We start from the raw sequence: 15,804 nt of genomic DNA, 5'->3' as shown, positions 1-15,804 counted from the left end.
CTGAATTTAGAAATGCCAAATATAAATGATATCTTATTTTGTAATTTGAGAGAAACTTGAGTGGTTGCAGAAATAAAGTCAGTAATTGTATTGTCTGACAATGGTATTGAACTTCGTTTTAGCTTTTTCTGCTTGTGGTTGAATGTAGAATTAAAGGGAGTTAATTTCCAATTGAATATTCTATACATAATCACTTTGAACACGCTCTGTATTCAGTTGTATAAAGTGAATTTAGAAACATCTGGTATGATTTACAGGTTATTCGGAGACTTGTAGTGTCCAGAAAAAAGTATGGCCAGTTAATTATTTGGCTGATAATATCTTCGAACTTTGATTTTAGTTTTATTTACTCGTGAAAGTATGTTAAAATACAGAGAGCCAACTTCCAATTGAATTTGTTTTGTTGTTTTAAACAAAATATCTGAAAACTTCATCTGAAAAATACTTCAAGCTGTTAAATTTCACTTTCCCCATTCAAAAAACACTTCCTAGCAGGCTATTCAGCAAAACAATATCCCAAGTGTGTATATTTCCATGTTTAAGAATAATCTCGTGTAAATATGAACCTATCTGTAAGGGCTGTGCAAGGTGATACGAGGATCCAGTCTCAGCCTCCAGCAGGAAACCAACAGGCGGAACCTGTAAACCTGCCCCTTCTGATGACCATATAAATCCGGGTCGCTGTGCTTTAGTTTAACACTCCTGGATCTGGTTTGTTTAGAAAACTCTTGACAGAACCGTTTTCCACAAGTTATCAGAATGATTAAGTCAACAATTTTTCTCAGTTTGTTACTGACGTTCTTATCATGTGAGTGTTTTTTGTTCATGTCTCTCTTTGTTACTGTCTCAATGTTAGTCTGCCTCAGAAATGTAAAAGATTCAGGCATCATTGTATCAGCATTAATTCTCATGGGTTCTTTTTTTTTTCATTTTTAAAGGTGTCCAGTCGGAGATTGTTTTAACTCAACCAGAGGCAGAGAGTGGCCATCCCGGAGCCACGCTGAGTCTGACCTGTAAAACCAGCGGCTTCGATCTTACCAGTTACTGGATGTACTGGGTCCGACAGGTTCCCGGACAGGGGCTGGAGTGGCTGCTGAAATACAAAAGTTCATCCAGCAGTAACTATGCCCCAGCGATTAAGAATCGATTTACTGCGTCCAAAGACACTTCAAACAACATCTTCGCGTTGGAGATGAAGAGCCTGAAGATCGAAGACACCGCCATCTATTACTGTGCAAGATACCACAGCGAGAGGAACTAGGGCTGGACCCGTTCAAAAAACAGCTCAAGGGGACATTTTGCCAATTTCATCGTTAACTGACGGTCAGTACCCGTTTTAAATTCAGTTCAACCAACTGTGATCTGAAGCCCACCTCGGGCTGCCTTTTACAACCCTATCATAGAGGAAACATACCATTGAAATTTACAAACTGGGTGATATCATGGGACAATGTTTTTGGCATGTCGTATGTACCGCTTACTCTTCCACCAATTAAATGATTGGACATAATGTTAGTTTTAATGTATCTGACAGTTCGGGAAATGTCTGCTAAGCGTGTTCTGTAAACCATGCCGTTAATTCTAAACACTATCAGCACTAAATGTCTATTTCATATGAAAATTGAGACCCAGAGTGTATTACAGAAAATGTACAGGTGTAAATCGCTGTGATACTACAGTGGGTCACAGTGATGTGCACAGTGACATGCTCATACAAAAATCACTGACAAGGGTCTATTTCAAGCTGGCGATAATTACCATTGAAGGACAGGGAAAATAATGTGAGACTTAATTTAAATCCCATCCAGGAGTGACTCGTTTGGACAAATGTATAAAAATATTCTACTTTCCTCATGTTGATGGCCACATTAAATGCACGCTAAACTTGTAAAAATATTCCGACCTTTTAAAATACAGTGAATAGGAAAAGCTAAAATACTCCACTAAATCATTTTTAGAGGAGTCTGAATCACTTCTTTCCAGGAGTTGATGAAATTAAGTATCTACATTTTTCAGTTTGCAGCCCGCTGTAGTATTTGACACAATGTGTCTCACAGTGACATACTGGGGTGACACTGCAATTATAATCAAAACAAAAACCCGCCCAGCACCCATTGTTTGAAACGAGTCAATGTTTACCTGTACAGACTACCTAAACTCGCATTTCAGTATTAGTTCTCTGGGCTATTGTGCAATTATCATTGTTTAAATTGTAAATTTAATTCGCAAAAGTGGTGATTATTATTGTAGCAGTTGGTGGTTTTGAGAATCAGCTCTGTGTTACTCTGTGAAGTATAAAACATTATAGTAATTTAATAAGAATGATCAGTATCCACTGTACAATTATAATGAGATGAAGATTTATCGCGACTTCATTTTGACAGTGGTTCTGAATATTTAGAATAATGCAGGTTTTTGTTTGTTTTTATGCAAAGTCAGTTATTGTGTGACCCAGTCCAGAGAATGTAACGCTGTGATTATCTTGGTTACTGGGGCCAAGGGACCATGGTGACGGTGACTTCAGGTAAGAATGTGAACTTTCTCAGTGACTTTATTTTTTGCTAACGTTCCATTCATGTGAATAATTCCTGAATTAAATGAAACTTAGATCCTGTGCTGAGCTTGGTTTGGTTCAGTTTGATTTTTGTTAAAACTGACAATAGACTTACATTCAGTCTCAGAAAATGACTGAAGTAGTGGTGGCGGATTCAGATACTCAGTGTATATATTTTTTAAAATCAGATGGGCATTCTGTGTGGCTGACAGAAACACCTAAAGTCTCTCAATCAGTCAGGTATAAGCAAAGTTTAATGACACCCACTATCTGTGAGTTTTATTATCGACAACAAATGGCAAGAACTTAAAGGTGTTGGAAATATCACTAAACTGGATGAAAATATGTTAATTTATTGAATATATTCCCTGGGTGCACAATGCTTTTACCATGATTGCATATTGTCATTTGAGTTGTTAATTTTGTTGATGACAAGCACGTTGGATACTGTCATGGAATCTTCTAGCGGTGCTGCATTTCATTCTTTTGACTGGATGCTGAATGTGTTTTATTTGCTTCTGTTGAAAAGTTGATTGGGTTCTGACTTTGCTTTATTTGATTCTATTGAATTGAGTTGTTCCATCTTGTGGAATTGAACTGCGCTTTCATGCTTTCAGTAATCGGTGTTTTCTATCAGCAAAAGAGATTGTCTCTCTGGATGACTCTCAATTACGAATATCTGTGAAGTTCTTTGTTTGTACTGAATCGTTTCTGCATTTGTTAAACGCGAGGCAATATTTTTTCTGATTGATTGAAAACACTACATCCGTTTGTAACTGTTTGAAGACCAACTTAAGGCAAAACGACAGAAGTGTGAGAAATGAAAAAAAAAACGACGACTTTTTAGAGCGTTTTTTATATACACAATCTCAGTTCTCATTTTAAACTAGTTAAAGTCTGTTTTGAGTAGCCTCATTCAAAATAAAATTTGGGACTAAAATCGTAAGCTACCGAATTCATCAGATTTCATGATTGAGACTAACTTATCATAACATTCAATTATAATGTTTGTCCATTGAACTAATTTTATTTTGACCTTAAGGCGATTAATCAATAGATGCCTTCAGCTGCTCTCCTGTGCACTGCACAAGATTGACATGATCAGAAATACTATATAGGTTGATAACAAATTGACTTGTTGCCGAAAATGTTAAAGCTTTAAGCTTTGTTCAATAAGTTATCTCAGAACCAAGGCAACTGTTATGACTTTTTATTTCTATTTGATTTAATTATTCGCTTGTGTGATGGTGAGCAGTTTTGATGGTTTCCAATTTGGGATATTTATTGTGAGATTATGTTCTTGGTTCTGTTGAAAATGTTTGCAAAGAGACAGTTTTGCTGCAAACACATCATTGATCCTCAGTGTTGTGATTTGGTAATCGTTGTTCAGTTGATGAGAGAATGTGCTTAGGTAAAATTAAGCTAATATATTGTTGAAGCTGTTTTTTATTTCTACATTGCTTTAGAAATGTTTGCATGATTGTTGACAGCGAACTGCTCCAGTTTCCTCATTCAATGAAATCAGCTTTGCAGTTGAACTTTCATTAAACCTAATATTAAGTGAAAGGCAAATCGCAAAGAATTTGGAAATGAAGGGAAACCAGATCCGTTAGGGCGCGAATTTTATTTGAAAGTAACAATTGGGACTGGTCTAATCCAAACCTTAAATTCGAAACTCAGAACTCAATTTTCTACTTAAATCACAAAGTCTGTCTTGAAACAGTTGCCAAGTCACAAGAAATATAAATAGAATTTCAAAAATATAATGTTCTAATTTTTCTTGCGATTGAGCAAAAATGCCATTACTGTGATATCATTAATCAAGAATTACCTTTCAATTCCGCTGTACCCGACACACAAGTTTCCTGGCTGGAAGAGATCGTTGGAAAAGACGATTAAGAAATTCTGCTCCAAATATTTCGATGCAGAACAAATTGATTTCACTGAATTGATCAGTTTTTCAGTTTAACTTGAAATAATTAATTCTTATACATCTGATTAAATTAGATTTACAGTATTAAAAAATGTAACATTAACTGAGTGATTTAATCCATGCCATGCTTTAGATGTTCCCAATCCGTGTGTTTTAAGTAAGTAGATACATTTTGCAACAACATATCAACTGAAGAGTCATTCATTAGGAAACAGCTGCTATTGTCGATTATGTCACCAAGTCTAGATTTCGAATCAACTAAAATAATCCATCATCAACTCACCATGGGGATAAATGATGCAAAATCGGAGATTTTAAAGATTCCCTTCGGCCCAACAAGTCCAAACCTACGCTGAGCAACCACCCAGACACGTTCCCCGACATTTACCCCTAACACTATGGACAATTCAGCTTATACACATCGCCTGACCTGTACATCTTTGGACTGTGGGAGGAAACCAGAGCATCCACAGGAATGCCACCCAGACACGGGGAGAATGTGCAAACTCCATGCAGACAGATGCCCGAGGCGGGAGTTGAACCCGGATCCTCTGGCACTGTGAGAACCACTGAGCCACCGTTCCGCCCCCTTAATGTGCCTGTCCATGCTTTCCGACAGTTGCAGAATTCACAAATTTAGAGAAGACAGGAACTGGAGGGCAGTAGAGCACATTGTTTATTTAGACACTGAGAATAGAGGAACATTCATTTCAATTAATATACTGACGCGAATTTTGGAATGTAGCAATCTGAATGAGATTGCTCACATTAGTTAAGTGTTGATGATCATTTATTTCGACATCAGTTAAAGCGGGGAATGCAGACAGAAACTGTTTTCAATTCATACATTTGCTTTTTAAAAAAATCACTTTTTAGAAAGAGCGATCAAGGAAATAACTTGCCATTGCCAAGCACATCTGAGAGTAAATACTTGCCCTAATGTATCCAACAGACATGCATTTACACAATGGAATGCAGTATTGGTTTTGAGTAGTGCGTGCAAAATTTCCAGAGTTCAAGAAATATTTTAAGAATATGCAGAAATAATTTGGAGAATATTCCATTTCCGCCGGAACTGTGCTTCAATTGGTGAAATGGTACACCTCAATAATTTTCTTATTTACAATTGATTAAGTTTATTAAATCAGTAGGTAATCTTACTTCACTGTGAAAACGTTCTGAGAAGCATTGATGCTTTCTCTCTGGCTCGTCCCTATTATGAAATTTAAATTACAGTGAACACATTTGATGTGACGAATTGAGCAGATATATCTGCTCAGATCAAAACTGTTGTACAGTGTGTTCCCGTGTTACTCGACCGAGTTGTCAGCTGTTCCTGACCAGTTGTAAATCGACCCGTTCGGACACCTGAATCTCAGACATTTGAATTACATGCGGCGCTTCAAAACCACTTTTGTCTGCCAGAAATTAGGCATCACAGAATTGAGAGACCTGACTGAATTCTTACAATCAGAATAAACACTTCAGTAACAAATTGTTAGACCCCTGAAGTCAGGTGTTAGCAATGAAGGATATATCATTCAGTGAGACAGAGGGAAATATGCTGCATATTTTCTTTCCGCCTCTCTTCTCAGTGACGCATTTAGTGGCACAATGTAGAATCAAATTATTAAGAACTTATTGTCAGCATGTAATGTTACTGGCAAAGGTGATGTTACACTTCAAAAGCTTCTAATCTATTTCAACCTAAGCAGACCATCTGGTGCAGCAACATACATAGGATTAAGGGGAAGGGAGTTCACAGTTGAAATCCAGTGACAGTAAATTTATGGCAGAGCAAATCCTAGTTTTATTCCTCTACAGTTCCCATAGAGCTTGAAAAATTCGGAATTGCTATCAAACCATTCTTGGATAATCGTTGAAATGCTACTTTCATCGTGTAAGCATTTTGTAACAATCCCTGGTTGCTGAAATCCTTGGTTAATTATTAACAAATTTGTGCACTCTCAAACCGGTAGTCTGTGTTGTCGGAGATTGTGTTCAGATCTGGTATAATGTAGTGGTAGTGTCTCTGACTCTGAGACATGTGAATTGTGTACATTTACAATGTGTTGGAGAGGAATGTAATACCATGTCTTATCCGGTTAATTGGGGGGGGGGGGGGGGGAAACATTGAGTTCTTTGAGTTCTGCTGGAAGTCCACTCACAGAGGCCTGTGAAATCGATTTAATCGCTGTCCAGACTTGGGCCTCAGGTATTAGACGGAGGTTTGGCGATTTGCAGCCTGTTTCAACTCAATATTTGTTCCCTGGCTTTTGGGAATTGTTAGCTGGGTTAATAGTGTAACTCCTCAAAGAAATCCGGGATCTTGACTTGCTGTTCTATCAATACCATTTATAACTAACCCACAATTAATTATTCCCAAAGCATATTTGATGACATTAAGTTGGAGCAGTTTTCGTTTGTATCAAACCATTACTGTTCAGTCCGGTGGGATTTTGGTTGAATCCAACACTTTGGTGTTAGCTTTTCAACCAGTCTTCAACGGATATCTCAGATCATCCAGTACACCTTCTTATAATGCTTTTCCAACAGAAGTCAGGTAAACTTAATCACTGTCTAAATCAATAGGTATAATTTCTCGTTCGACAAAATATGAAAACAATTTGCTGAAGGCGGATCACTGCACTTGAAATGATAAGCTTCCTTTCTCTGCACAGGAGCTGCCAGACCTGCCGCATTTCTTCAGAGAATTCTGTTTTTATTTCGGATTTCAAGCATTCAAAGTTTGTTGTTTCATATAAAATGTACTTTATATGAAACAAGTTGTTCAGAGAGAAAATATATTTTACCAAATTGTGAATTGTCAGAAATATTTAATACCACGTCATCGTTGAAAGTGAGTGATCTCATGTAGAGCCATAAATTCAGAAGAAACTGTATGATGAAGTAACAACCTGTTCCAGAGGGCAATGGCTGCTGTATGGAATTATAGAATCTCTATAGTGTGGAAACAGGCCATTTGCCCCAACAAGTCCATACCTACCCTTTGAAGAGTAACCCACCCAGACCCATTTCCCTACCCTATAGACCGTACATTTAACGCTAACAAATACATCTAACTTAGATATCCCTGAACACCACGTGCAATTTAGCATAGCCAATTCACCTGACCTTCGCATATTTGGAGTGTATTTGGGTGGGAGTTATTCTGACCACTCAAACAGAGAATATCAATGTTCCTGTTCCAAATAATCAACACGAATTTTTAAAGAATGTTTTTAACAATTAATTTGTTGATATATCGTATTGAAAAGTGTCCAGCAACTTTGCTAGCTGAATGAATGACACAATAATAGGAATATATGATCAGGAATAAAGCACTCAGCCCCACTTAAAACATGGTACATCTGCGAGCTAACCTTTGACTAAAACTCTTTAACACATCTGATTAACAAGCAATAACTATCCCAGATTTAATGATTCAACTGCACATAACAAAGAGAAAAACCATTTCTGAAAGATATTTATGGTGGAGTAGGCTGAAAGTTGGAAGCTGGTGATCTCGTGAGGAGGTAGGTTGGTGATGTGGTAGATTTTGAGCTGATAGGCCGTGAGGTGTTGGGTGGCTGCTGGGTAAGCTTGCATGCACCTAGTCTGGCAGGGTGGCATCAAAGCAAATCATAATGGTCAGAAGGAAATAACTTGGTTACATTGTGCTTAGTAGGTGAGGGGTCGTTTAAGCAGCAATGTAGGGTGTCTCCCTGGTGCCAAGATGGTTAATTGAGTGGCCAGCAGGCTGCAGGGCTGGTTAGTTGGAGGTGGGCAGGGTGCCAGGCCAATTTGTTGAGAGGTCAACAGGGTGCAGGGCTGGTCAGTTGTGAGGTGGGGAGGGAGTCATGTTGGTTAGTTGAGTGGAAAACAGGGTGTCAGACTGGTTAGTTCAGACATTGGCAAGACGTCAGACTGGTTAGTTGAGAGGTGGGCAGGCTGCCGGGCTGGTTAGTTGAGAGGTGGGCAGGGTATCGGGAAGTTTAGTTGATCGGCTTAGCAGAGTGCTGGGCTGTACTGATGTGACAAGCGGATATGATGTCAAAATGTAAAAGTCGGAGTGTGGCGAAGGGCAGATGGGAACAGAGCTAGGATGCAATATGCACAGGTTGACTTGGGTAAAATGAGAGGTCAGTGGTGAAGGTCTGAGGTCATATCTGGTGGAGTGGCATCCTGTCAGGGGTTGTGAAAAGTCTGATGTCAGGACTAGATTCACCAAGGACCAGGTGCAGTGTAGCAGGAGTGGAATTGAGTGAAAGGAATCGAGATTACATTCTCGTCCAGAATATGGATTGCCTTGAATGTGTGTTATCTCTTGCGATGAGGGTCATGTGTTCCGAGGGTGAATGAGCGTGTAACAGTGTAGGGGTTGTCAATGTGAGTGGAAATTGAGGTTGAGAGAGAGAGTCCGAGCGGTGGTTAGTCTGAGAGATTAGAGTTTTACCATGAACTGCTTGTAAGTTTAATAGTTATTGAAGTAAAAGAGTACTTGTTCATCTCTCGAATCATATTCACATAAATGCTCAGTTCAGCTAGCTGTCACACTCCAAAGTCTCTGAACATTAATGGTCCTCTATGTTTCAGAGGCTTCCAGAATTCAGATAATTGTCAAGTCGATCATTGAGCTTCCAGATAATTGGCATGATATCAGCTGTGACAGACATTCTCTCAGTCCCAGTGCCCTGCAACTGCCTTCTTCACAGAGAGGAGATTCTGACTGACATTGATAAGCGAGGAAGTGATACTGGACTAGAAACGTTCACTCTGGTTTCTCTCCACTGATGCTGCCAGTTGTTGGGTTTCTCCAGCAACTTCGGTTTTTATTTCCAATTCCAACTTCCACGTTTTCTGGGTTTGCATTTTGTGAGACGACTGTGCTCGTCACCTGCAATCCAATGAAAGTGTTAGTTGGGGAGATTTTCTAACAGTTACTTTTCGTGGGATCAGGGCGTTCTTATTTCTAAGTTATATAGTAATGGTCAAGGTCGAGGGCATGTTTCTGAAGAGGGAAACAATAGATCATGATGAACGACTGATTGGAAACAAAAATAAACTCAAGGTATGCTGAAGATTTTAGCAGGAACACACTGGCATACATTTACAGCTGAGGAAACATTTGGGTCACCAATAAGGTCGAATTAACCGCAAGTAACTTGATCAATTGTTCATTCTATCCTAGAAACTGTATCTACCCCCACACTTTATGGACTTGTCTCCTCCTGTCAGCAACACAACGCCGACGGTTCAGTGATCTTTGGTTGTTTGGCCATGGACTATTCCCCTGACGTTACCAAGGTGACCTGGAAGAAAGGTGGGCAGCCAATCACGACTGCATTGAAGACTTATCCATCCGTGAGAAACAAGAAGGGAACTTACACCCTGAGCAGCCAGTTAACCCTGCCTGAGTCGGAAGCGGATTGCAGCAAAATCTCCTGTGAGGTTCAACACAGCGGGTCAAAGCAGAGCACTGGAATGCCATGTAAGTCTTGTGGGAACTGAGGTGAACAGTACATCTGTGGTTAACATGAATAGGGCATTAGTTATAATACATTTGACATAGCCATAGAGCTATGCAGCACAGGAAAAGGTCATTCGGCCCATCCAGTCCAAGCCAATCAATAACAGTTCCCTAACTGTTCCAGTTCAATATGTCCGCAATTGATCCATTGCTTTGTGTGACTTGGCATTTCTTATATGCATCTAAATATTTCTCACATATTATGCGGGGCTAAGCTTCGACATGACTTACTGGCACTGAGCTACCGATTCACACCCTCTGTGTGATTTTGTTTTCCCCGATATCCTCCTGTCCTTACCTTAACCCTATGCCCTTGAGACATTGCTCCATCCATTAAGGGAAAAGGTTTGTTCTGTTTACTCTGTGTATGTCTACCATAATTCCAGACATCACAATCATCTTCTCTCTCAATCTTCTCTGCTCCAAGGAAAACACCAGTTTGGTGAATCACATTTTATAATTAAAAACTTCCAGCCCAGGAAAAATCCTGGAATATCTCAACAATGCTGCCTTCTGTCTAATCACATTCCTTCCATAACATGGAGTCCTATACTATGCATGATGCTTCATGTCTGGCTTAACCAGTATTTCATTAATTTCCAGTATCATCTCCCAACACCTAATGTAAATGTCTTGGCTCATAAAAGCAAATACCCTTCACACATTCTTAGCCTTTTTATCCCCCTGCCACATTACTATAAGGGATCGATGGGCATGCAATCCTTTTCAGGGTTCCACCATTCAAAACATAATACCTCTTAGTTTCTTCTGACCAAGTGCATCACCTTACAGTTATCCAGAATGATTTCAATTTGCCATTTCTCAGCACAAGTGGCCAACCCTTCTGTATCTTGCTGCAATCTAAAGCTATCATGGTCACTACCTGCCAACATGGCAATTTTCGCTTCATCTGTGAACTTACTAGCCAAATCTCCTGCAGTATATTCTAAATCACTTTTACGTAATAGAGACATCAATAAATCAACACTGAATCCTGCAGAACACCGCTAGACATATACTTCCAGCCACACAAACATCCTACAGCCATTATCCTCTGCACTCCGCCACTCAGCTACCTCAGGATTCAATTCGTCAAATTGACTTGATCTCACCTGGCTCTGATCTATATGATCATCTGGACATCGACTTATTTCTGCGAAAACACCATCAAATTGGTCAGACATGACTTCCTCACAATAAATTCGTGCTGAGAATTGTTGATTACTCTTCCAGATGAAGGTTAATTCCCCTCTCCATAGTTACAATGTCTTCCCTACTACTGAATCTAGCTTGAGCCGAGCCTGTGGTTTCATTGTTTTTCCCTTCATCCGTCCTGCATAACAATACCACACTGGCAGTTTTGCCATATCCCCTGTGGCCAGGAATTATAAATTATTGCCAGCGACCCACTATTTCATCCTTTGCCTGGCATACATTTTATCTGTCCTGGAAATATAACTATTATTCATCCAGCAAGGCAGCACATCACATCATCTATCCTCATTCCTGAAAAAAAGCATCACAACACTTCACCATGTTTTCGATACCCACATATTCCCTCACACTGATGAACATCAACAATCTTTACCGCCCTTCTACATCTTTCCCTGTCTCGCTTGAAGGCATTATATTTGGAATATTAAACTGCTACTCCTGCCCCTCTCTCAACATGTCTCCATGATATCAACACTTTTTCCTTTATGCCGTTAACTCATCTGCCTTGTTTATCATACTCCTTTCATTGAAATGAATACCATCCAACCTTACTATCTCACCCTCTGATTTAACTGGCCTATCATTTCTGTGCCTTCTTGACTTCCTTGCTGTGACCTGTAGTTTTGGCATTACATTGTCATTATCACATCGTCCAGCTAATTGTAATGTGTTGATCTCAGCTTCTATAACACTCTGCATAATTATGATACTTGTAATATCAAGGTTAGTATCAATTAGCCATAATAAACTTTGTTATAATAGAAGTGAATGTATTTGTTATCAAATTTGTGAGATAATTTATGCAATGTTTTTCATAAAGGTCCACTTCTCCAGCCAACTCTTCTTCTCACCGTGAGTCCCAGTGAAGAAATCGCAAGCAGCAGGTTTGCAACCATCGTGTGTTCAATCATGGATTTCCATCCGAAGGAAATCTCCGTGACATGGTTGAAAAATGGCCAATCCGTGGATTCTGTTGTCTTCACATCTCCTGTGTGTGAGGTGGATGGGAACTTCTCGGTGATGAGTCGGCTGACAGTCCCTTATGGTGAATGGTTCAACAGCGCAGTGTATACCTGCCAGGTCACTCATGGAGAGAACACTCAAAGTCAAAACATCACCACACCCCAGGGTAAGACATACATACGAGAGAACTAGAAATCATTTTGAACTCCGATGTTAATCAGATACACACATTTATCAAATTTAGTGAACAGCACTAAGGTGTACAGCTTCCCATTCACAAACGTGTCATGTATTTCAGTTTGAGTGTTACATTGGCGTTGCTCATAATTCAACATTATGTCAAATCAGAAAAGCATGTTTCCCTCTATATTGAAGACATATAGACAGTGAGCTGGATTAACAGTCTTTTTTTAAAGTAGTTTGTTGGCTGACCACATTTGGAGTGGCAGAGTGCCGAATCCATACCTGGTGACTTGCTTAAGGAGAAAGGGGTTGGGGATGGGGGAGGGGTCCGTGTCTTGTGGGGGCCGGGGAGCAGGGTCAGAGAGGTATTTCTTTGAAACATAGAACATGCTGAGAGGCCGAGATTGGGTGAACGTGGAGTAAATGTTTTTGCCAGTAGCTAGAGTAGGACAAGATGGCATATCCTCGGAGTCAAAGGGTGCACCATTTGGCACTGCGATGGGGAAGAATTTCTTCAGCTAGAGGGTGGTGCATGTGTGGAATTCATTGCTGCAGAGGGTTATGGAGGCCAAGTCAGTGACTGTATTTAAGGTGGCGATAGATCGGTTAGTACATGGAGAAGGCTGGAGAATGGGGTAGAAGAACATACCAGCCATGATCGAATGGCAGGGCAGACTCGATTGGCCGAACTGCCTCATTCTGCACCTTTATCTTACTATCTTGTGGTCTCAAAATGACATGGTAAAAATGTGCAGCGACCCTTTTTTTCAAAGTAGATCAAAATGTGTTCAGTGCTTCATTTCCAGCTCAGGAATGACCTGTTGTCCTTGGGCATTGTACGTCATAGATTTTATCTGGTACTGAGCTCTTCAACTTCATTCATGGGACCAGATCGCAGACCAAGTTTGTATCACATTTTATTAATCTGGATAAACATGACCTAATTGAGCCTCTTTAAGATACTCTCTGCAATTAGTGGCTGTGGCAGGAGAATACATTTTAGTGGTAAGGCTACAGTAGGGATGAACGATCTAGGAATTTGAGTCAGGCTGATTGAGCCCAGGGTGAGGATGGAAATGTTCATGCAGTGAGCAGTGGAAGTCTGAATAATACTCGTGCAAATTTCCATCAAGTTGGTAGAATAATTTAAGACACTCGTATTTGTTTAGTCTCTGTTCTACTAAGAAATTCACTGTTTTGTTTTTAGATCTACTCCAAATTTGACAGGAGTAATAATATCTCGTGGTATGTTTTAGAGAATGATCTCACACCAATAATGTCAATTATTTTCAATAACGTTAAACATATTGAATAGAATTTCTGTGACTGATCACTGCCCCGTAACACCTTATATCCTCTGCAAATGCATGAGAACAAAGACAATAATTATGATTGATTACAGTTTGCCCAAAATTGGGGATGTAATGTGGCATCCAGAATGCCCAGCAGCATTTGCAAGTAAGTTTCATGAACATAGAAATGAAGTCGTTATATTCAGATTACTCTTGTCACAAGTATCAATGGATGGTCGTAAGTGAGAGAAGAAGTCTGGAAGGAAGGTAATTCCATGTGTTACACCATGGTATCTTTGATTTTACTTTTTCACAGGTTTCACTTGTTACAAATCCAGTGTTCTTTATGAATGATTACACGGGGCATGTTATAGATAATAACAAATGTTTTCACAAATCAAAATATCTCAACAACAGGAACCATCATTTTAGCAATAGTTGAAAGCTGCCATGTCAAAGGTGGTTTCTTCACTTCATGTGGGAGTAGCCTGAAGGCTCGGTGTTTTGATTCTAAAGAGGCATTTTTCATTGATTTGATTTTTGTTTCATAGGAGGTAATGAGTGCCACGATTACACAGTTAAAATCCTACCACCGCCAGTAGAACAGGTCTTACTGGAGGCGACGGTGACATTAACATGCGTTGTGTCCAATCTTCCTTCTGGAGTCAATGTCACCTGGATACAAGAAAAGAAGACTCTGAAATCAGAGATTTCTAACCAGCCTGGAGAAGATCCCGACAGCGTGATCAGCAAATTGAGCATTTCTACTCAAACCTGGCTGAGTCACGTTAGTTTTGAATGTGTGGTGAACCATCCATATCTACCGACTCCTCTGAGAGACTCCATCCGCAAGGGAAATGGTGAGCGGTGAGATGAAAGAACAAAGTATTCCATGTGTAATCTAGATCCAGTTACATACATGGCATGCTTAGATTGGCTCCAAATAACGTTGGGAGCATGAAAGATGTGTCTGATGGCAGGATAGCTAAATATCTGATTGAGAACAGAATGGACCAAAGGTTGATCTTTTATGATCATAAGTCAAATAAAGTGGTAAGAAGCCTGGTTTATGTTTTTAACATCAGCAATGACAAATGGACAGGATGTCTTAGTTGTGGGTTAGAAACATGGAGTCGACTTTCGAATTAAACTCTTTACTCTTAATGAACAGAATGGATATCATTCTGCTGGTTTAGAAAATGAGAGTGTAATTTAAAAACAAAACTGGCATATTTTAATATGTAGTGAAATTGCAATATTGATTCTGGATTTTTATAATTGATTTATGTTTGTTTCAAATATTCTTCAGGAGAAAAGCTACTGGAGCCATCAGTGTCTATCCTACTGCCACCAACAGAAGACGTTTCCGCTCAGAGGTTTCTCTCCCTCACCTGTTTAGTGAGAGGCTTCTACCCCCGAGAGATCTTCATCAAGTGGACAAACAATGACAAGCCAGTGAATCCCAGTAACTACAAGAACACCGAGGTGATGGCGGAGAGCGAGAACACCTCCTTCTTCATGTACAGCCTGTTATCCATTACAGCAGAGGAGTGGGCCAGCGGTGCTTCTTACTCCTGTGTGGTGGGACATGAAGCGATTCCATTGAAGATCATCAACAGAACAGTCGATAAATCCAGCGGTAAACCGAGTTTTGTGAACATTTCACTTGCACTGATGGACACTATTAATTCATGTCAATAAAATCTCAAAGTTGCTTTTAATAATTCAACAAAAGTAATAAAGCTTTTTCCTCAAATTGTGATTTAAATATACAACCGTTTAATTAATTGTGCTTCCCACTTTTACTTATATTCCACCTGTAAAGTTAAGTTGGATTATTAACAGGTCTAGGACTCGTGTCTTGTGCAGTTAATGTCCCCTGCTCAGGTAAACTTAGGATCGGAGGCAGAGTAAAGCTCACTCAATGTCAGATTCTGCAAAGTACCTTAACCATCTTAAATTCCATTAAAACGAAATCTGAAAATGCCCAATTTCTCTCAAGTAAAGACCACGAACTTGAACTTTGTTTTCCTGATTCCCCGATTGCACATTCTCACAAAATTCATGTCGGCTTTAAACTGCCACAATGCAACAATTGCGAACGCAATATTAAGAGACATTTGGAATTAGTTTT

The 15,804-nt window shown here is 39.6% G+C and overlaps 1 gene segment (V, D, J or C); it reads left to right on the top strand.

Annotated features, from left to right (window-relative positions):
- The first annotated feature begins 710 nt into the window (after positions 1-710).
- On the top strand, positions 711-15,457 carry LOC148134607 (Ig heavy chain C region-like). The segment is given in 7 exon segments: positions 711-808; positions 939-1,250; positions 2,471-2,524; positions 9,679-9,978; positions 12,053-12,361; positions 14,222-14,530; positions 14,980-15,457. Coding segments are annotated over 7 exon segments (1,725 nt in total).
- Positions 15,458-15,804: the final 347 nt, after the last annotated feature.

The sequence above is a fragment of the Chiloscyllium plagiosum genome, unplaced genomic scaffold (genome assembly GCF_037043375.1).
Source record: "Chiloscyllium plagiosum isolate Xiang-an unplaced genomic scaffold, Cpla_swu_hap1 HiC_scaffold_53Y, whole genome shotgun sequence".
Taxonomy (NCBI): Eukaryota; Metazoa; Chordata; class Chondrichthyes; order Orectolobiformes; family Hemiscylliidae; genus Chiloscyllium; species Chiloscyllium plagiosum.
This window is presented reverse-complemented; position numbering and strand designations above follow the sequence as displayed.